Consider the following 22,834-nt stretch of genomic DNA (forward strand, 5'->3'; position numbering starts at 1 on the left):
TTGAACTTGCCGGAAAACATCTTAACGACAAGTCGAGCTTTCTTAATGGTGACACTTACCATCATTATCTGTCTTCCTTTTAAAATCCATCTGCACCCAACAGCCTTACGACCATCAAGTAGTTCTTCCAAAGTCTATACTTTGTTTTTATATATGGATCCTCTCTTGGATTTTATGGCCTCGAGCCATTCGTCGGAATCTGGGCCCACCATCGTTTCTCCATAGCTCGTAGGTTCATTGTTGTCTAGCAACATGACTTCCAAGACAGGATTACGTACCACTCTGAAGTAGCATGCATCCTTGTCGTCCTACGAGGTTTGGTAGTGACTTGATCCGAAGTTTCATGATCACTATCATAAGCTTCCACTTCAATTGGTGTAGGTGCCACAGGAACAACTTCATGTGCCCTGCTACACACTAGTTGAAGTCATGGTTCAATAACCTCATCAAGTCTCCACCATCCTCCCACTCAATTCTTTCGAGAGAAACTTTTCCTCGAGAAAGGACCTGTTTCTAGAAACAATCACTTTGCTTCCGGATCTAAAATAGGAGGTATACCCAACTGTTTTGGGTATTCTATGAAGATGCATTTATCCGCTTTGGGTTCGAGCTTATCAGCCTGAAACTTTTCCACATAAGCGTCGCAGCCCCAAACTTTTAAGAAACGACAGCTTAGGTTTCTCTAAACCATAGTTCATACGGTGTCGTCTCAACGGAATTGCTTGGTGCCCTATTTAAAGTGAATGCGGTTGTCTCTAATGCCTAACCCATAAACGATAGTGTAATTCGATAAGAGACATCATGGTATGCACTATATCCAATAGGGTGCAGTTATGATGTTCGGACACACCATCACACTATAGTGTTCCAGGCGGTATTAGTCGTGAAACAATTTCCACAATTTCTTAATTGTGTGCCAAACTCGTAACTCAGATATTCATCTCTGTGAACATATCACGGACATTTTATCCTCTTGTCACGACGATCTTCAACTTCACTCTGAAATTACTTGAACCTTTCAATAATTCAGACTTGTGTTTCATCAAGTAAATACACTCAGCATCTACTCAAATCATCTGTGAAGTAAGAACATAACGATATCCACTGCATGCCTCAGCACTCATTGGACTGCGCACATCAAAATGTATTACTTCCAACAAGTTGCTTTCTTGTTCCATCTTACTGAAAATGAGGCCTTTCAGTCATCTTGTCCATGTGGTATGATTTGCATGTCTCAAGTGATTCAAAATCAAGTGAGTCCAAACGATCCATTTGTATGGACTTTCTTCATACTAATAGACATGGTTCGCATGTCTCAATCTTTTCAAAAACGAGTGAGTCCAAAGATCCATCAACATGGAGCTTCTTCATGCATTTTATACCAATATGACTCAAGTGGCAGTGCCACAAGTATGTGGTACTATCATTACTATCTTATATCTTTTGGCATGAACATGTGTATCACTATGATCGAGATTCAATAAACCATTCATTTTAGGTGCAAGACCATTGAAGGTATTATTCAAATGGACAGAGTAACCATTATTCTCCTTAAATGAATAACCGTATTGTGATAAACATAATCCAATCATGTCTATGCTCAACGCAAACACCAAATAACAATTATTTAGGTTTAACACCAATCTCGATGGTAGAGGGAGCATGCGATGCTTGATCACATCAACCTTGGAAACACTTCCAACACATATCGTCATCTCACCTTTAGCTAGTCTTCGTTTATTCCGTAGCCTTTTATTTCGAGTTACCAACACTTAGCAACCGAACCGGTATCTAATACCCTGGTGCTACTAGGAGTACTAGTAAAGTACACATTAATATAATGTATATCCAATATACTTCTGTCGACCTTGCCTACCTTCTCATCTACCAAGTATCTAGGGTAGTTCTGCTTCAGTGACCGTTCCCCTCATTACAGAAGCATTTAGTCTCGGGTTTGGGTTCAACCTTGGGTTTCTTCACTAGAGCAGCAACTGATTTGCCGTTACATGAAGTATCCCTTCTTTCCCTTGCCCTTCTTGAAACTAGTGGTTTTACTAACCATCAAAAATTGATGCTCCTACTTGATTTCTACTTTCGTGGTGTCAAACATCGCGAATAGCTCAAGGATCATCATATCTATCCCTGATTTGTTATAGTTCATCACGAAGCTCTAGTAGCTTGGTGGCAGTGACTTTGGAGAACCATCACTATCTCATCTGGAAGATTAACTCCCACTCGATTCAAGCGATTGTAGTACTCAGACAATCTGAGCACATGCTCAACGGTTGAGCTTTTCTCCCTTAGTTTGCAGGCTTAAGAAACTTGTCAGAGGTCTCATACCTCTTGACGTGGGCACTAGTCTGAAATCCCAATTTCAGTCTTTGGAACATCTCATATGTTCTGCGACGTTTCAAAAACGTCTTTGGCGCCTCAATTCTAAGCCGTTAGCATTACGCACTGAACTATCACGTAGTCATCAAAATGTGTATGTCAGATGTTCGCAACATCCACAGACGACGCTCGAGGTTCAGCACACCGAGCGGTGCATTAAGGACATAAGCCTTCTGCGCAGCATTGAGGACAATCCTCAGTTTACGGACCCAGTCCGCAGAATTGCTACTATCAACTTTCAACTAAATTTTCTCTAGGAACATATCTTAAACAGTAGAACCAAAGCGTAAGCTATGACATAATTTGCAAAGACCTTTTGACTATGTTCATGATAATTAAGTTCATCTAATTATTTAATGAACTCCCACTCAGATAGACATCCCTCTAGTCATCTAAGTGATACATGATCCGAGTCAACTAGGCCATGTCCGATCATCACGTGAGACGGACTAGTCATCATCGGTGCACATCTCCATGTTGATCGTATCTACTATACGACTCATGTTCGACCTTTCGGTCTCTTGTGTACCGAGGCCATGTCTGTACATGCTAGGCTCGTCAAGTCAACCTAAGTGTTTCGCATGTGTAAATCTGGCTTACACCCGTTGTATGCGAACGTTAGAATCTATCACACCCGATCATCACGTGGTGCTTCGAAACAACGAACCTTCGCAACGGTGCACAGTTAGGGGGAACACATCTCTTGAAATTTTAGTGAGGGATCATCTTATTTATGCTACCGTCGTTCTAAGCAAATAAGATGTAAACATGACAAACATCACATGCAAATCATAAAGTGACATGATATGGCCAATATCATCTTGTGCCTTTTGATTTCCATCTTCGAGGCGCGGCATGATCACCTTCGCCACCGGCATGACACCATGATCTCCATCATCGTGTCTTCATGAAGTTGTCTCGCCAACTATTACTTCTACTACTATGGCTAACGGTTAGCAATAAAGTAAAGTAATTACATGGCGTTTTCATTGACACGCAGGTCATACAATAAATTAAGACAACTCCTATGGCTCCTGCCGGTTGTCATACTCATCGACATGCAAGTCGTGATTCCTATTACAAGAACATGATCAATCTCATACATCACATATATCATTCATCACATCCTTTTGGCCATATCACATCACATAGCATACCCTGCAAAAACAAGTTAGACGTCCTCTAATTGTTGTTGCATGTTTTACGTGGCTGCTATGGGTTTCTAGCAAGAACGTTTCTTACCTACGTAAAAGCCACAACGGTGATATGCCAATTGCTATTTACCCTTCATAAGGACCCTCTTCATCAAATCCGATCCGACTAAAGTGGGAGAGACAGACACCCGCTAGCCACCTTATGCATCAAGTGCATGTCAGTCGGTGGAACCTGTCTCACGTAAGAGTACGTGTAAGGTCGGTCTGGGCCGCTTCATCCGACAATGCCGCCGAATCAAGATAAGACTAGTAACGGTAAGAAAATTGAACAAATCATCGCCCACAACTACTTTGTGTTCTACTTGTGCATAGAATCTACGCATAGACCTAGCTCATGATGCCACTGTTGGAGAACGTAGCAATAATTCAAAATTTTCCTACGTGTCACCAAGATCAATCTAGGAGATGCTAGCAACGAGAGAGAGGGAGTGCATCTTCATACCCTTGAAGATCGCTAAGCGGAAGCGTTACAAGAACGCGGTTGATGGAGTCGTACTCGCAGCGATTCAAATCGCGGAAGATCCGATCTAGCGCCGAATGGACGGCGCCTCCGCGTTCAACACACGTACAGCCCGTGGACGTCTCCTCCTTCTTGATCCAGCAAGGGGAGAGGAGAAGTTGAGGGAGAACTCCAGCAGCACGACGGCGTGGTGGCAATGGAGCTCGTGGTTCTCCGGCAGAGCTTCGCTAAGCACTACGGAGGAGGAGGAGGAGTTGGAGGAGGAGAGGGCTGCGCCAGGCCAGAGGTGCGGCTGCCCTCCCACCCCTCCACTATATATAGGGGCAAGGGAGAGGGGGCCCGACCCCTTAGATCCCATCTGGTGGGAGGGGCGGCGGCCAGGGAGGGTGGCTTGCCCCCCAAGTCAAGGGGGCGCCCCCTCCAGGGTTTCCCCCAACCCTAGGTGCATGGGCCCTAGGGGGAGGTTGGTGCCCAGCCCACTTAGGGGCTGGTTCCCTTCCACCTACAGCCCATAAGGCCCTCCGGGGCAGGTGGACCCTCCCGGTGGACCCCCGGAACCCCTTCGGTGGCCCCGATACAATACCGGCATACCCCCGAATACTTCCGGTGACCGTATGATGACTTCCCATATATAAATCTTTACCTCCGGACCATTCCGGAACTCCTCGTGACGTCCGGGATCCTATCCGGGACTCCGAACAACCTTCGGTAACCACATACTATTTCCCATAACAACTCTAGCGTCACCGAACCTTAAGTGTGTAGACCCTACGGGTTCGGGAACCATGCAGACATGACCGAGACATCTCTCCGGCCAATAACTAATAGCGGGATCTGGATACCCATATTGGCTCCCACATGTTCCACGATGATCTCATCGGATGAACCACGATGTCGGGGATTCAATCAATCCTGTATACAATTCCCTTTGTCTATCGGTATGTTACTTGCCTGAGATTCGATCGTCGGTATCCCAATACATCGTTCAAACTCGTTACCGGCAAGTCTCTTTACTCATTCTGTAATGCATGATCCCGTGGCTAACTCATTAGTCACATTGAGCTCATTATGATGATGCATTACCGAGTGGGCTATAACGCCCACGATGCGGCTATATCTCCCACGTGTCGAGGCACGACTTAGAGGCATAACCGCATAGTGGTTTTGTCGGAAGAAGGGTCATCTTCACACAATCCCATGTAATGAACAAGAATGGGATAAAGAGTTGGCTTACAATCGCCACTTCACACAATACATAAATATTATTCATACATCATCCAAAATACAAACATATAGACCAACTACGGTCAAAATCCAGATGAAAATAAGACAACCCCAAATGCTAGATCCCCGATCGTCCCAACTGGGCTCCACTACTGATCATCAGGAAAAGACACATAGTAAAGACCACGTTCCTCGTCGAACTCCCACTTGAGATCGACCCCATCATCTGCACTGGCATCGTCGGCACCTGCAACTATTTTGGTAGAATCTGTGAGTCACGGGGACTCAGCAATCTCACACCCGCGAGATCAAGACTATTTAAGCTTATAGGAAAGGGACGGTGTGATGAGGTGGAGCTGCAGCGGCAATAAGCATATATGGTGGCTAACATGCGCAAATGAGAGCGAGAAGAGAAGCAACGGAACGGTCGTCATCTAGCAATGACCAAGAAGTGATCCTGAACTCCTACTTACGTCATACATAACTCAGACCGTGTTCACTTCCCGGACTCCGCCGAGAAGAGACCATCACGGCTACACACGCAGTTGGTGTATTTTAAATGGGTCAAGTGACAAGTTCTCTACAACCGGACATTAACAAATTCCCATCTGCCTCATAACCGCGGGCACGGCTTTCGAAAGATAATAACCTGCTGGGGTGTCCCAACTTAGCCCATCATAAGCTCTCACGGTCAACGAAGGATAAACCTTCTCCCGAAAAGACCCGATCAGTCTCGGAATCCCGGTTTACAAGACATTTCGACAATGGTAAAACAAGACCAGCAAAGCCGCCCGAATGTGTCGACAAATCCCGATAGGAGCTGCACATATCTCGTTCTCAGGGCACACCGGATAAGTCAAGCTACGAGTAAAACCAGACCTCGAGTTTCCCCGAGGTGGCCCCGCAGGCTGCTCGGTTCGGACCAACACTCGAAGGAGCACTGGCCCGGGGGGGTTAAAATAAGATGACCCTCGGGCTCGTGAAAACCCGGGGGAAAAGGCTTAGGTGGCAAATGGTAAAACCAAAGTTGGGCCTTGCTGGAGGAGTTTTATTCAAGGCGAACTGTCAAGTGGGTCCCATAAATCACCCGACCGCGTAAGGAACGCAAACTCAAGGAACATAATCCCGGTATAACAGTAACTAGGGCGGCAAGAGTGCAACAAAACACCAGGCATAAGGCCGAGCCTTCCACCCTTTACCAAGTATATAGATGCATTAATTAAATAAGAGATATTGTGATATCCCAACATATCCATGTTCCAACATGGAACCAACTTCAACTTCACCTGCAACTAGCAACGCTATAAGAGGGGCTGAGCAAAAGCGGTAACTTAGCCAATCAACGGTTTGCTAGGAAAGGATGGTTAGAGGCTGACATGGCAAAATGGGAGACATGATATAGCAAGTGATAGGTAGCGGAGCATGGCAATAGAGCAAACAACTAGCAAAGCAAAGATAGAAGTGATTTCGAGGGGTGGTCATCTTGCCTGTAGGGTTCTCAGAGTTGTCGAAAGCTTGATCCTCGTAAGCGTACTCAACAGGTTCCTCGTTCACGAACTCGTCTCCCGGCTCTACCCAAGACAAGAACACAAACAAACGGAACCACAATCAACCACGAGAAATGCACAAGCAACATGATGCAAAACATGTATGATATGCGAGATATGATATGCGATGCATATGCGTGCTCCGGAAGGAAAAAGATGAACATGGCAGTAACTTGGCAAACCAAGCATGCCACTGGAAAGATGAGATGATTTCGGTCGAAATCGATATAGAGATCACCGGAATCGGATGCACGGTTTGCAAATGGCAAGCAAAACAAGAATGACACGAATCTGCGATTAACAGCATGATAGCACTTAAAATGCAACAAGTAACAAAGCTACAGCACTCCAACATAGCAACAAAGCATATGACAGTAATCTACAGGAGATGCTTGACAAAAGATGAACACTGAGCTACGGCTAGTTCACAACATATCAAGCTCAAACAAGCATGGCAAAAATGCAAAAGATAACAAGTTCACAGACAGTGAAAAACTGGACATGGCAGAAAACAGCATCAGGTAGCAATGTTCAGAGCACGAAATCAACATGCTACAGAAACTTAATATAGCAAAACAAGGCATGGCAGTGTTCTACTAAATGCACTTGACAAAAGTCCCTTACTGACCATAAGCCAAAAAGGACCAGAAGATATGATGGCAAGCATGTGAACATAGCAAGTTTCGTTATTAGGTTTCAGACTTAGCAGAAAACAGAGCATGGCATAAATAATAATATGTAGGCCTCTTTGTGAGCTTGATGCACTCACTACAGAGCGATGCACTACAAACCAATCATACCTACAGCAATACGGCATGTTTATGAAGCTATCCATTGCAAGAACAAAAGCATACCATATATGGATCAACTACAATAAGCTTGGCAAAATTGCATATCATGTTAAGAATTTGCCAGAAATATTTTATAGCAAAAGAAGAGCAAGATTTAGTCATGCTATGGCACTCCATAATTTCAAACAATTGCTGGAATGGATCAATTACAACTATATCTACAAAATATCCTTACTTAACATCTTCAAAATATGCATGGATCTCTCTGTAGCATCAAGTTTACATGGCAACAAAATAACAGCAGACAAGGACTTAGAGAAATCACTAAGTCCCTGAAATCAGAAACAGTACGGAGCCTACTTTGCATGCTTGTGCTATTCACCACAGAGATCACAAAAATACATGGCATACATTCTTGGAAATACGGCATGGCATAGTTCAAAACACATGTAGAGCTCATACCCATAAGATGCACAGATTTAAAGATACAAAAATGACAAATCTCCAAGTTCTGCTAAGAACCAGAGAATAACAGCAACTAGCCCTCTTCCAACAAAGATTTGGGCATCAAGATGACCTCTAATGAACATGGTTCAATTGAACAAAATGTAGAGCATCACGAGGCGAACAATTTGACATATTACACGCGCGAATCGAAGCTACATGCAAGGAGTTATGGCATCACGAACAGAGGCATATGTTGTGAAAATCCAGGACTTGGAGAAAATTAGGGGGGCTCGGGAAGTCAACGCTCACAGAGATCTCTGGATCCAGATCGGGAGCTCCTCAAGCTCGGGCTCCGGCCTCGCCGGCGATGGAGGAAGAGAAGGCGGCGGCCGGAGGGAGGCGGCGCCGGTGGAGGGAGGCGGCGGTGGCGCGCCGGCGGCGGGGTCCGGCGGCGGGGCCGACCGCGGCGGGGCGAGGACGGCGGGCGGCGCGGTGCACTCCGGCGACCGGCGGACGGGGCGGCGGAGCGGCGACCGGCGACGGCGGGAGCAGGCGGCGGCGCGGGCAGGCGCCGGGCCGCGGGGGCCGGCGTCGGGCCTGCGGGCTTCGGCGGCGGCGACGACGGGCTTGCCACGTGGCAGATTCCGATTCGTCGGGGCGCGGCGGCGGACGCGTCCGGTCCGGTCCGGACGTGTCCGGCGGCGGAGAGGGAACGGAGCTAGGGTTGGACTGGGTTCGTTTTTCGGGAGGGTCACATATTTATAGGTAGAGGGAGCTAGGAGGCTCCAAATGAGGTGCGGTTTTCGCCCACACGATCGTGATCGAACGACCTAGAGCATGGAAGAGAGTTTGGTGGGTTTTGGGCTGGTTTTTGAGAGGGTTTTTGCTGGACACACAAATAGACATTGCGGATGCCCGGTTAACCGTTGGAGTACCAAACGACCTCCAAATGGAACGAAACTTGACCGGTGGTCTCCGGGTGGTATATTAAGGCCACTTGACAAGCCTCGGTCCATTCCGAGAAAGTTTGACACCCGCACACGAAAGAAAACGAAAGGGGTGCACCGGAGGAGATAGGAGCGCCGGATTGCAAAACGGACAACGGGGAAAATGCTCGGATGCATGAGACGAACACGTATGCAAATGCAATGCACATGATGACATGATATGAAATGCATGACATGACAAAATAAAAAACGAAAAACAAAACCCGACCACGGAGGGAATATCATATCACATAGCCGAAAATGGCAAGAGTCGGAGTTACAAATATGACAAGTTACATCCGGGGTGTTACATGGGCCCAGAGATACCTCTCCGTCATACGGAGTGACAAATCCCAGTCTCGATTCATGCCAACCCAACAGACACTTTCGGAGATACCTGTAGTGCACCTTCATAGCCACCCAGTTACGTTGTGACGTTTGGTACACCCAAAGCATTCCTACGGTATCCGGGAGTTGCACAATCTCATGGTCTAAGGAAATGATACTTGACATTAGAAAAGCTCTTAGAAAACGAACTACACGATCTTGTGCTATGCTTAGGATTGGGTCTTGTCCATCACATCATTCTCCTAATGATGTGATCCCGTTATCAATGACATCCAATGTCCATGGTCAGCAAACCATAACCATCTATTGATCAACGAGCTAGTCAACTAGAGGCTTACTAGGGACATGTTGTGGTCTATGTATTCACACATGTATTACGGTTTCCAGTTAATACAATTATAGCATGAACAATAGACAATTATCATGAACAAGGAAATACAATAATAACCATTTTATTATTGCCTCTAGGGCATATTTCCAACAGACCCTAGAACACAACAACAAACATTGTCTTAGCCGTGTGTGGTGCCCCCCTCCACCATAATCCACCTCGGTCATATCATTGCAGTGCTTAGGCAAAGCCCTGCGCCGGTAGCTTCATCATCACCGTCATCACGCCGTCGTGCTGACAAAGCTCTCCCTCGACACTCAGCTGGATCAAGAGTTTGTGGGACGTCACCGAGCTAGACGTGTGCAGATCGCGGAGGTGCCGTACTTTCGGTACTAGGATCGGTCGGATCATGAAGACGTACAACTACATCAACCGCGTTGTCATAACGCTTCCGCATTCGGTCTACGAGGGTACGTGGACAGCATTCTCCCCTCTCGTTGTTATGCATCACCATGATCTTGCGTGTGCGTAGGAATTTTTTTGAAATTACTACGTTCCCCAACACCTCCATGGTCAGCGAGAGGAAGGAGAGTCAGAGGTGAAAGCAACGAGCTCCAGAAAGCCGACGATGGACGTCAGTTGTTTGGGGGAAGTGGAGGCTTTCCACCGTGAACTAGGAGCAACTGGACTGGTTATCCACGGCCGGGTATTTGCCTCCATCGGGGAGCATCTCTGCCCGTTCTGTGCTTGTGATCAAAGACGGTGCCTCTTGGTCAAGGTGGGATTCATAGAGGTGTTTGGCTTGGGTGGCAAAGCTCCTAGCCTCGGCATGCAAAAGGGTGCTTCTAAATGATGTACCCGGTGAGTTGATCTTCAACCAACGAGGTTTGCAGCAGGGGGTGCTTCTAAATGATGTACCCGGTGAGTTGATCTTCAACCAACGAGGTTTGCAGCAGGGGGCCCCTCTCCCCCTGCTTTTCGTCGGTGCCATGGATGGGCTTCACTATCTCTTCCGAAAGGCCGAAGAGGTGGGGTTTCTATCGGATCTTGCTCCTTTGGGATCACGCAACCGCGCCTCCATATATGTCGATGATGTGGCCAGCTTCGTCAAGTTAGATATACTCCGCCGCAAGGCACGCGCGGTGATCATCGAGGATTTTGGGGTAGCCTCTGGACTTTGCACCTACTTTGCAAAGTGCTCGGCCCGCCCCATTAGGTACTCATGTGATCAGATCGGGATGGTGCGGTAGCAACTACTATGCCCTATTCTACAGTCCCCTAGCCGGTACCTTGGGTTGCCCCTAGGTCTTTGTAAGCCTTCGGCAGCACAGTTGCAGCGCTAGTGGGCAAGATGGCTGGTAGATTGCCAGGTTGGATAGCTTGCCTTCTATATCGTGGATGACATTTGATCCTGCTAAAAAAACACCCTCACAGTGATGTTGGTGCATGCCATGTTCATACTAGATATCCCAGCATGGTCTATCAAGGACATGATCAAGATTTTTCGTGGCTTTCTTTGGAAAGACCGCAAAGACGTTCATGTTGGCCATTGTTTGGTGGCTTGGGACAAGGTTTGCATGCCTAAGGATCTTGGCAACCTTGAGATCCCAAACCTTCGACTGATCAACATAGCCTTGTGTGCTAGATGGTCTTGGTTGGACCAAACAATGGCTGAGAAACCTTGCGAGGAGTTCAATATCCAGGTGCCTGCAGAATCATTAGTGATCTTCAATGCTGCCACCAGATCCATCATTGGGGACGGTAGTTTTGCTCTCATCTAGACTGATTGGTAGCTCCCAGAAGGCCGCATCTGTGACATCACACCATGCCTATTTGCCTGTATTCATACTAGGGCGTCTCGATGCCGCATGGTGAAAGGAAGAGTGTGAGGAGGCTGGTGGAGGGATATTAGCCCGAATCTTAATGTGGACGCACTTCGAAAGTTTCTCCACAATCTGGAACGAACGACCATCGTCCTGCTTGAGGAGGGATCAATCGATGTGCTGGTATGGGCGTGGGAGGGTGACCACTGCTTCTCAGCTCGGGCGGCCTACATGGTTGTCTTTGGCATGTAATGCAATGCATATGCATGTATTCGTAATTTCATGATAATGCAATCTGATATAATGTGCAAAATGATGCAATGGCAGCAAAAAAATGCTTTGCTGCTACGACAACTTTTTGCTTTGAAAAGTTTTTTGAGCATAATAACTTTATTCATCAAATGATAGCCAAGTCGTTTACAAAAAATTGAAGAACAAAGTCAGGGATGTTTGCTTCCCATACTTCAGACTTTCTCATGCTAATACAATGTTTTGCTAGAGCATCCGCTACTGAGTTCGCCTCTCTGCTACAATGATCAAAGGAAATATGAGCAAATTCCATTGTCATTAGGGAACACTCCGCTATAATAGGCACTGTTGTTCCCATATATGTATATAGGGTCTGCAATTGCCTCCAACGCCCTTGTGCTGTCAGATTCTATTACCAGCTTTGTGCAGCCCAAGTTTGCAGGTAAACTCAGTCCACACCGGATAGCAATCATTTCTGCTTCTTCTACCGTAGGCACATGGGGTATCAACTAAGTAGCTGCGCCTAAGAACTATCCTTGATCATTGCGTGCTATGACTCCGCAAGAACCCGAGAGATTATCCGCAAGAATGGATGCATCAACATTTATTTTCACCACTCCCACTTCCGGTTTCTGCCATACCTGGTTACTCTTCCGAACAGCTTGGTTTGGAGTATTCGCTCGTACGAAATTAGTAGCTAGAACCCGGATTAACATCACAGCTTGTTCTGTTGACAGGACAGTTTCCCCTTTCGTATAAAGTCTCCTCTGCCACCAGATGAACCACATGGCCACCAATATGAATTCGGGTGTAGGAATGTTATGCACCGTCGAGTGTACCTCGAACAGGGAGTCAAGATTAACCGAGCCAGAGCGATCCTGACAGACCACCTTATCTATCTCGGTCGATAACCCCAACTCTTTCCAGATTGCATATGCTCGAGAGCAAGTAAACAGGCAATGTTGGATGTCCTCCATTCCAATATTACAGAGTAGGCATTGCGGAAGTAAAGGTATATGCCGACTGGCCAGCACCCCATAACAAGGCAAAACTCCCTTCAGAATTTTCCAGCCAAAATGTTTAACTTTCCCCGGTAGCCGTAACTTCCATAGATCTTTCCATATGCCATTTTCATTAGCACTGCCTTGGCTACTCCGATTAAAGTGGCGTCCAAACTGATGCTCAAATTCGATATGATATGTCGATCGCACTGAAAACGTTCCCGACTTTGTATGGTGCCAAGCTACAAAGTCTTCCACTGCTTCCACATTAAGAGGAATTTACAGTATTCTATGTGCATCGACAGGCGAGAATACATGCCGAATGAGATCCTCATCCCAGTGACCCGTATGGGGGGTCAATTATCTCCTCTACTCTTGTTAACATGATGCCACCTCTAGGTGTAATTAACATCCTGGTTGCACTTGAGGGTATCCATGGATCATCCCACAAATTGATATGTGAACCAGAGCCTACACGCCAGATACAACCCCTCTTAAAAGTTTGAATTCCTGCTACAATGCTTTGCCAAGTAACCGAAGCTCCTTTCTTTGGACCAGCTTTCAAGATATCTCCATTGGGGTAATATTTTGCACTCAAAACTCGTGCACACAATAAATTAGGGTTTTGGAGTAGATACCAACACTGCTTTGCTAACATAGCAAGATTAAAGCTGTGAAGGTCTCTAAACCCCATACCACCCCTTTTCTTTGGTACACACATTTTTCACCACGCAAACCAATGCATTTTCCTCTTTTCATCTCCATCTCCCCACCAAAAACCCGAAATTTCATCGATAATTGATTTACAGATTCCTTTTGGCAATTTGAACACAGACATAGCATATGATGGGATTGCTAGCGCAACTGCTTTAATCAGAATCTCCTTACCTTGTATGGAGAGGATTACTAGTGAAAAGGGTTTTGCTCTGAAAAGTTACTAGTGATGGTCGTCAAAATGGGTTCGCCACTGATATGTCCACAGTATATGGTTGGCCACGCATACCTGACCAGACCTGACCTGCCATCTACCAACGACAGATGGCTCCGTTACACGCCACCAATAACCGAATTGCCTGGGCACAACCGACGACCTCATGTCACGACACGAGCACAGCTGCACTGGCACGATCAATGACGACCCGCCCTAGCTTACGTGCCGAGCGCAACCGCGCAGCGAGGCTAGGCTCCGGTGTCGGGGTCGGCCGATCAAGGTGGCGGGCGGGCAAAAGCAGACGAGAGCCGTCGCCATCGCTCTCCCCCGCGCGCGCCCAGCCGGTTCCGATCGTTCCGTACGTGGCCGCAGCCAGAAAAAGGTTTCCCGCCACGATCACGGCCCCGGAAAGGGGTGGCTCGGTCGCCGTCGCGCTCCGGGACAAGAGACCCGGGCTACACATAGCTCCAGCTCAGGGACTGCGCTGTCCGTGTAGCCGGCACTGCACACGGCGACACCGCGCGCCCTGGCATGGGCTAGGCCAACTTTCATCGTACTACCACGAGTGGACGGTCCGATTTGAGGCCCCAACAGTATCACTGTGGCGTTACGCTCGCGTGTCGAAACCAAAAGGGACGCCGCACTGAGAGGAATCCTCGGGCCAAAAATAAAATATAGAAATTCCGAGAAGAATCTCCGGCTCACGGCATCCCAACTCTCTGATAGATCATCAAGTTAAAAAAAAACTCTCTGGTAGATCTCTTGCCCGGAAAAAGTGACGCCGGGCTGCCTCACTGGTCGACTAAACTAAGCTAATCAGTCCATATGATAAAAAAAGCTGGATATTAGTGGCCGCGTGCGCAATGAGGGCGCCATTGACGCAGCTCATCGTCGTTGTTAATCAGCCAATCCGTCGTCAACCCACGCACGCACCCACCCAGCAGCACAGCACAGAGCCATAGATGCAGAGGCGTCCGCACGCACCCAGCGACCACCGCAGTCTAGAAGCCCGGAGACGATCGAGCATTCGAGCTCAAAAGGAGGCCTTGCACCGGCGGAAAAGCGAGGGGTTCGTTCGCTGCACCACAGCATCTGCACAAATACTGTTCCTCCAAGGAAGGAACCTGACGGATGTTGTCACCGCGCACCGAACCTCCATTGCTCCCTGGCCTGCATGCTTTATCATCGATCGTTTTAAACGAAAAAGAGGGACGGCAGTGGGGGCTGGGGGGACGTATGTTGACCTCTGCGGCCTGGGCGGCAAGCTCGCTGGCTGTAGCTAGCTAGTTCATGCTCCATTACCGCGTCGCGACGTAAAACCAAAAGAACGGCGAGGAGCGCACAGAGACAGCCAGACAGCAGAGCATAAACTATGGCGCCCGACATCTCACCCACGTCGAAGTCTCCGTCCGTCGTCGTCGAAGTATCTAACGCCACAGGTGATTGATGGCGGCCTAGATCCTGGCTGCCTCTGGTTGGAATTCCTACGTGCACGGAACTCGTGTCGCACATCATAAAGCAAACCAGCAAAGCAGCTTGCAAAATCTAGCAGGAGATGCAGTGACGACATGACACGAGACCAACCGGAGATCTTCTCACCAAGGCCATGCTTGCTCGGTTGGTAGCCAAGATTTTGGCACGCCAGCAACGTTTGGCATGCACGGAGGCTGCCGAAAACGGCAAGTTTTGTGAGGTTGGCAAGGTAAACTGGCAAGAGCGAACCCAGTGAGTGAGCTTCTGCTCCTACAGCTATTCTAGCTAAAGCATAAAAAAAACATAAAAACCAACTACTTCTCTGTATGAAACGCTGTGGCGCTACATGACGGAGCAGGCGTTCGGGTTTTCGTCGCTGAAGAGGCTGGCGATCTGCTCGGCGCTGGCTGCGTCCACGTTCCGCCGGTAGGGAGACGGGGCCCACCTGCCATGGGCCTGGGCTGCTCCGATGGCGCCATAATGGGCCGTGACGGCAGCGCTGTTGTCGTCGTAGCCAGGATGATGATGATTCCGGGGCCACAGCTCAGCCTTCTTGCCTGTGGACTGGGCCCTCCGCAGGACCTTGTGGGGGTCCACGACGCCAGTGACAGTCACCCTCTGCTGCTTCCTGTTCACCTCTACGCGCTCCACACCTGCAACTCCAAAAAAAACCTCTCGTCAAATAAGGAACCACCAGCTCCTAAACAGGAGTGCTCACAAAAGTTAAAATGGAGGCTAAGCCAAATCACAAAAAGGGAAAACGTGACTATTCGCTAAGTAAAAAAATATTGAAAGGTATTCGCTAAGTAAACTAGTTGGACATGAGTGCGGAAAGGGGGGGTTCATCATCTTTTCTGAGCAGATGCTTCAGTGTTGTAGCGACAGGTGTACGGGCTACGAAAAGCTTAAGCGAACATGACACGACGGGCATTATTGATCAGGAGCTACACTGTCTACGCTCTAGACGGCGAGGAACATGGAAAGGCATTGCCCTAGCCTCCTAGGCACGACGGCAACGAGCAGAGAAAACAAGGCAATGTGACCGACCTCAACGAGTGACCGACCGACCGACGGAACTAACCTCGCATGCCGGCGAGTGCTTTCTTGACCTGGCGCTCGCAGCGCTCGCAGTCCATCCGGACCCTGAGCTCCACTGTCTGCGGCTGCGGCCGCGTGCTCTCCTTCTTGGCGCCCCTCTGGCCTCCACCCACCGCTCCCAACAAGCTCGCCAGCAGCTGCTTTATGCCGCCTCCCATGGAGAATGCGGCGAGAGGCTCACTGGAAGTGGGTGAATGAGTGACGAGTGAGTGAGTGAAAGAAGCAAGAAGCCTGCCTGAGTGGAGGGCCTAGGTAGCTAGTGTTGGGTTGTGCATGCATAATGGCACGGCATTGTCTGGCTGGCTTTGTAAGAGAACGGCCGGGGAACTGTTCAAAGGCGACCTGAAGAAGGCAATGGCGCCTCGGCGAGGGGGCACGAGAGACGGGGCTGGTGTGTGTGCGCGCGCGTGTGTGGAGGCTGACAAGAGAGCACGATGAAGAGGTCGGGGAAAAGCGACGGAGCCGTGGCCCGTGGTGGTGGTGATGGTGCGAGGCCTCTCCTCTCAGAGCCTCATGTGACTGACGACGACGGACGGTCGTGCGTGCAGTGGCTCGGTGCGGGCGGTTGTGTGTTGCAGTAGGCCGGGCCTTTCGGCTTTGGGAGAGCGGTGCAGTGCAGAGTGCAGAAGTGCAGACCGCGGGGCGCAAGAAATCGCCTGCAATGCTGCAGCTTGGGAAGAAGGGGTTCGCACATGCGTGTGAAACATCACCGCCATCGACGGATGACTGCACAAACACGCTCTTCTTCTTATCCTCGCCTGCGGCTTCACGGTTTTTGCACCGTTTCCTCGTAGCACAGGAAACTATGGGCACATGTCGTGATGTTTCTCAGCAAACCGATCTGTCAGTGTTCTTCTAAGATTGGTGACGAGCAGTCGGCGAATGACCCATTCGCTGGTGGAGTGGAGTGTTCTACCCCTACGCTTAAACTCGGGAAGCGCTTCCGAAACAGCTGACATACGAGACTTATGCGATATACAGGGGCTCTTATCAGTTAGGTTTATTCAGTTGCTGATTCATGAGATGAAGAACACGGTGGAGATGGTCAGAAACAGCAGCGAGCAACAGTTGGCGAGCAGCCTATGTAAGTTCGACGGCCCGCCCGAGGAGGTCGGCGCCTTGCCTGCGACGGCAGGAGGCGTCACGGTGGGAGAGGTCTGCTGCTCGCTCGACGGCAGCGGATCCCCCGGGCTGTGGTGCTGCGACGGACCCAGGGGTACCGTCGTGCTGTTGTCAAGATCATGGCCTGCATACAAGGGGAATGAGCGTTAATGTTTCATGGAGTGACTGGAAGGTACTAATTGTGATTTGTTGTTAAGTAGTTTCAGACTTACATTCAGACCGGTACCAGCCCAGCTTCATGTTCTCCTTGTCAAAAACAATGTGGTATCCAGTCAGGAAGTTCTCTGCATCCACGGATACCATGTAAACTAGTTTTCAAAATAAATATAAAATTTGAGACATGTGACCCTGGATTAAAGCACTCACGCCCAATAATTCCAATAGCCTCTGGTGACTTCTGAACAGCTAAGCAAAAGCCAGCAATCGATCCCTGAAGATTAGCAAATGAGATGATGTCACCCAGCCGCAAAACAGCTACAATTCTATTTCATGAAGACAAATATGTTTTTTTCTCTTGAAATGACACATCTGCCAAACATGTGGGTTTTGTATCATATGTACTCCCGCCGTTCCTAAATATTTGTCTTTTTAGAGATTTCAACAAATGACTACATACGGAGCAAAATGAGTGAATCTACACTCTAAAATATGTCTATATACATCCGTATGTGGTAGTCCATTTGAAATCTCTAAAAAGACAAATATTTAGGAACGGAGGGAGTATATGTTACAACAAATCACGCAGTAGGTTTATGCGCTGTGAGCACCTTACAAAAGGGCTCAGCTGTCAAAAGATAAATGACATCACTAATGGTACTCTCATAGTTTACCTTGACTTTGTTTTTATTAAAATCTAATAACATTGTGCAATGAGCATAGAAACGATTGATGACAGGTTTAGTTCGCACCACACATGCAAACTCCACATTACAGTATACCAACTTTTAATAGATGAGCCTAGCAAGCGCCAAACTATAGTAATCATTCTAGTACAGTATCTTGTTTTCGCAGTTGAGCCATTTCACCCACCAACTATATCTGTTTAATCAATAAACTGTGGGAGAACACACTGGAAGGAGCATTTGAATGGAGTATACTATATCGGTTATGTAAGGGAGATAACTGGAGCTAGCTCTTTAAGAAAGAAGAAAAAAAATACAAATGGAGTCGATTTGTGTATAAGAACTTGTTCTTGGGAACATTTTTCATAAGGAGTCCTGCCTTTGAACGCTTAGGCAGCAAGGCGCCCTGTCAGCACCTTGACATTATGCCCGCTTTAGACGCTTAGGCATAAGGCTGTTGGTGCTCGCCTTAGGTCGCCTTACCTCCTTATAAACAATGCTTGGCAATGCACACAACATAACTTGCAATTTTTCTGCTGAGACAAAAAAGACATACCTCTCCGTCCTTGCGTACAATTGTAGGATTAACGACTTGAAAGCTCTTGTTTGCAGCGAAATTAAGAGTTACAGTTGGCACGTCAGGCATCTCCAGAGGACTGAAATTACAAACCAATGTCAAAAATCAAACTAGCTCCTGGTGAGTGGTGACCTGAAGTGCAGTCAGAATTCGGAAGTTACCTAGCACTGTAGCAATATTCAAAAGAATCATCTTCCTGGGTTATTCTTGAGGCATTAACTTGTCTGTCAAACTGCAAATTTATAATGGATGAGTAACAAAATTTATCTAGGAGTGAGAGATCTGTAAAGGGGTATGTAGCCACCTCGACAGTGACAGCCTTGTAAACATTCAGAGGAAGAGCTGTGAATGATGTTCCACTATCAACTATGGCCTCGAAGTTAGTACCCTCAAAACATTTGTGGCCAACACAAGATTTGTCAACATTAACGGCATAAGTTTGACTGGGAGGGAAAAAACACGGATGTCAGTGGAGCTGGAAATAACTTAAGAATCACTAGATTAACTAGAGACCATTCCAAGGAACTCACAATTTGCCATATAAAGGAACAAATGGCGTCGACTGTTGGGTAGACACTCCTTGATCACCGAAGAAAATTCTCCCAGAATATTCCTTGAAACACATCGAAAAGGAATTTCGAACTAATCCAGCTCTTGCAAGGAAGCTAGGAACTGAGATATCTGCCATCCCAAGGCCAAGAAGTCCATCTGGTGCAATACCATCCAAATAGCTACCACTTTGCTTCCTACCACAACTATAAGAAAAGGATACACTAACTTAGTAAAACTGGAAAACTACAGCAATCATGAAACTAGAATTCTTCAGTACACAAGCATCATCCGTTTTGTTTCAAGAGTGAATAGAAGGATCAACATAACACAAAAGATATACTCCCTCCGTCCGAAAAAGCTTGTCCCAAGCTTGTCCCTCAAATGGATGTATCTAGCACTAAGCTTTTTCGGACGGAGGGAGTGCAACACAAAGAATGGTAACAGCTTAAAATGCCATCTGTAGGCAACTGGATGAATATGAATATATGATGCAGGTCCAGGTAGACACAGTATGCGAATACCCACAGCAGAAAACACGCAGAAATAAAGAATGCCCACACGCGGGAAAAACACATCAATTGTGATCTGCCAAGTAATAGAATACAAGCTTAAACTCATAGAGAGAGCAATGACAGCTGGTACAGAACTTACCCTATAATGACTGAAGCCTTCACTGGTGCATGGCTCTCTCTGGAGTTCAAGTGTAGAACATCCTCAATTAGTAAACCTGAGCTGGTTGTGTTTTCTTGAAGATAGTCAGTGCTGTATGGGCAAGGCTGCTTTGGGCTTGAACAGCCTGAACCCGATGAGCAAAGCTCATGGCTGCAGGGCAAATGCCGACTCGTTGTTGATTCAGCTGGTTTGTAAATCCCGAGATCTCTATCCTGCATAATAGATGCTCCATATATGACGGAGCACCTGCCAATCAATCATTGCAAATAAGCACTAAAACTGCTTCCCAATTTGTACAAGCCCTCTTGTCTGTGTATTTCTATCAAGTAATATAAGCAACTTTAGGATCGATAAAATTCAACAGAAAATTTTCACCAGAGATCACTAAATATGTCTTCAAGTGCCAGTTGGGCTTAAATTGAAAATTGTGCAGCTCAAGTTATTGTGACTTTTCAATTAAAAGTGGTGGTAGTATCAAGGTGCAAAACTAACATGGATCATCTATGTGAATTGTCTCCCCTAAATTGAATGGAACGTTAATTAAGTACCAGAAAACAGTCGAAACGTACATGCCGTGCATTAGTTTCTTCAATCTACAAGGATACTATTATCACATGCTTTAAAATTTTACTTTGGGAGAAAGGAGTCAACTATGCGCAAGCATCATTTTTTTTTCTTTTTGCAATAGTATGTGCAAGCCTCTACCGCATGCATCTGGTCTAATTGACACGAGCATCTCCAAATCCAGCATCTGCAGACCCTAACACAATGTTACTGTTCAAAAAAGGGTGCGTACCAAAGTTTCACGGTAGCCAGCCAGTGGAGCGCACTCGATACAATCACAGGGTACCCAGAACAGATCACTTCCAGTATCCAATGCGACCATAAAGGAAGTGTGCGGTGTCCCGACATCCACCCATGTGTAATACAACCTGCGCAGACAGAAGTAACACCATTAGTAATCAGTAAAGCTAAGCTTTGCCCATCCTAGATTCACAATGTAACACACACCTCACAAAGCAAAGCAACTTCTCTTTTTCTAATCATGTACTCTAAAAACTAATTGAGTCCAATAGAGCATGGGAAAATAAGCTTCTGCATTAACAGTACACTCCAGCAGTAAAAGGTGCTGAGGAATGCGGTAAGACCCGACGGCCGCGCCGCCGAGGCGAGGGAGCGAGCGCGACGCACCAGCCGAAATCGTTGCCGGGCGAGAAGATGCCGCCGGCTTCGGAGACGGAGAAGAGCTGGTGCTTGCGCTTCTGCCGCTGGAGGTCGCTCCGCACCAGCGCCCGGTAGTATCCCCCGCTCCCGTGCGGCGGCCACCGCGCCGCGTGGGGCCCCGCCGCCGCCCGCGCCTCGTCTGAGAGCCGGTGCACCATCCTCGTGGAGAGCGTCGCCGCGGCGGCCGGCGCCCACGCCGCCGCGGCGAGCAGGGTGAGGAGGAGGAGCGGGAGGCGCATGGGCGGATCTGGGCTGCCGACGGCGGATCTGCCGGAAATGCGGGGTGGTGGCCGGAGGAGGGGGCCTGGGGCTAGGGTTTGTTTGCTGGGTAGACGGCGAGGAGCGGGGAGGTGGCGGACTGGTGGTGGTGGTGGTGGCGGGGGTGGGTGGGGAGCGTGACGGTGGCTTGGCGGCGGTGGTGGTGATGGTGGCCTGGAAGTTTGCGCAGAAAAGAGGACGACGGAGAAGGTTTTGGCGGTTTTGCGAAATGGCCACTGGAGAAACCATCTATTTTGTTTGAGTCCCGCTTAGCAGAGTCGTTGCCACTCATTGGTCCCTCGGTTGCAACTTTTGTCACTTTTGTGCTTATAGTTATTTTTTAGATTGTCACCTATGCATGTTGATATTAATCTACTGGCTAAGTAAAATTTGACCATATCCGAGAAAACTCTCAATTTAAATCTATTATGCGCATAAGGACTAACCGGCATAACAGGGGGCTTCGCTAGGTGTTTCTTGACTATTTTGCTTGCATATATTGAGAGCCGAAGCATTATAAACGTGTGCGTGCAATGGATTGGCCGAGTTGCTACGTTCTCTGCATGGGCCGCTCCGCATGGCGTCGTGCATGTGTGCATCAACTAGTGGATCGGGGAAAAGCGGGAAGGAGGGGCAAAGTCGAAACGGAAAGGCATAAAAAGTTGAAGTGCGTAGGGCATTGAAAAAAATCAAAACGGTTACACACATAATAATTTTTGAATTGTGGAAATAAATATTGGCTACTTGAATACCGTAAGAGGGTAAATCTTATGGATGACTTTATGCATACGATTTTTTTTTTGCAGGGTTACACATTTTCCGATAAAGGGCGCTTTTATTAACTCAAAATGTAGCATCGAACGGATACAAAGCATAAAGAGCGACACCCGGCCTCTGCATAGCTAAGATGCACACAGCCATCAAAGAAACAGTCTGACAAAAGATATAAAAAACGACAAAGTGGCAACAGTAAAGCCATATGGGGCCGAAACTATGCCTATGTCGACGGAGAAGGTGGACCGATTCGGAGATTATGCTGCCACCCATGTTGGGTAAAAACCTCCCTGGCCACCCGCTCCAACCGCATACACACCGCCTTGAACAGCGATTGGTACTCCGTTCGGTGCAGAGTAGACCACATACGAAGCCAGTGCGTACAACCGTAAATAACCTGCATAGGAGAAGAGATTTTGCCATTAAAAACGCAATCATTTCTACATAGCCAAAGCGACCATAGTAAGGCAGACGCTCCCACCCGTATTAGCGTACTAAA

General features: G+C 47.7%; 2 protein-coding genes across 3 annotated transcripts; both read right to left on the reverse strand.

The window, feature by feature from the left end:
• Window positions 1-15,475: 15,475 nt before the first annotated feature.
• On the reverse strand, window positions 15,476-16,700 carry LOC109741228 (heavy metal-associated isoprenylated plant protein 23). The gene is made up of 2 exons (XM_020300308.3): window positions 16,298-16,700; window positions 15,476-15,869 (listed from the first exon to the last, which is right to left on the reverse strand). Exons 1-2 carry the CDS (start codon window positions 16,470-16,472, stop codon window positions 15,559-15,561), a joined length of 486 nt encoding a protein of 161 aa, XP_020155897.1. The 5' UTR covers window positions 16,473-16,700; the 3' UTR covers window positions 15,476-15,558.
• A 555-nt stretch (window positions 16,701-17,255) lies between these two features.
• Window positions 17,256-21,799, reverse strand: LOC109741218 (aspartic proteinase-like protein 1). Of its 2 annotated transcripts, none has more exons than XM_073502339.1 (10): window positions 21,271-21,799; window positions 20,876-21,011; window positions 20,059-20,325; window positions 19,386-19,610; window positions 19,160-19,298; window positions 19,017-19,087; window positions 18,835-18,934; window positions 17,803-17,866; window positions 17,649-17,720; window positions 17,256-17,560 (listed from the first exon to the last, which is right to left on the reverse strand). In XM_073502339.1, exons 2-10 carry the CDS (start codon window positions 20,989-20,991, stop codon window positions 17,331-17,333), a joined length of 1,284 nt encoding a protein of 427 aa, XP_073358440.1. In that variant the 5' UTR covers window positions 20,992-21,011; window positions 21,271-21,799; the 3' UTR covers window positions 17,256-17,330. The 2 variants fall into 2 exon arrangements, with proteins under 2 accessions (XP_073358440.1, XP_020155878.1); XM_020300289.4 differs by having other exon boundaries at window positions 20,059-20,291; window positions 21,271-21,741.
• Window positions 21,800-22,834: the final 1,035 nt, after the last annotated feature.

The sequence above is a fragment of the Aegilops tauschii genome, chromosome 6, assembly GCF_002575655.3.
Source record: "Aegilops tauschii subsp. strangulata cultivar AL8/78 chromosome 6, Aet v6.0, whole genome shotgun sequence".
Lineage (NCBI taxonomy): Eukaryota > Viridiplantae > Streptophyta > Magnoliopsida > Poales > Poaceae > Aegilops > Aegilops tauschii.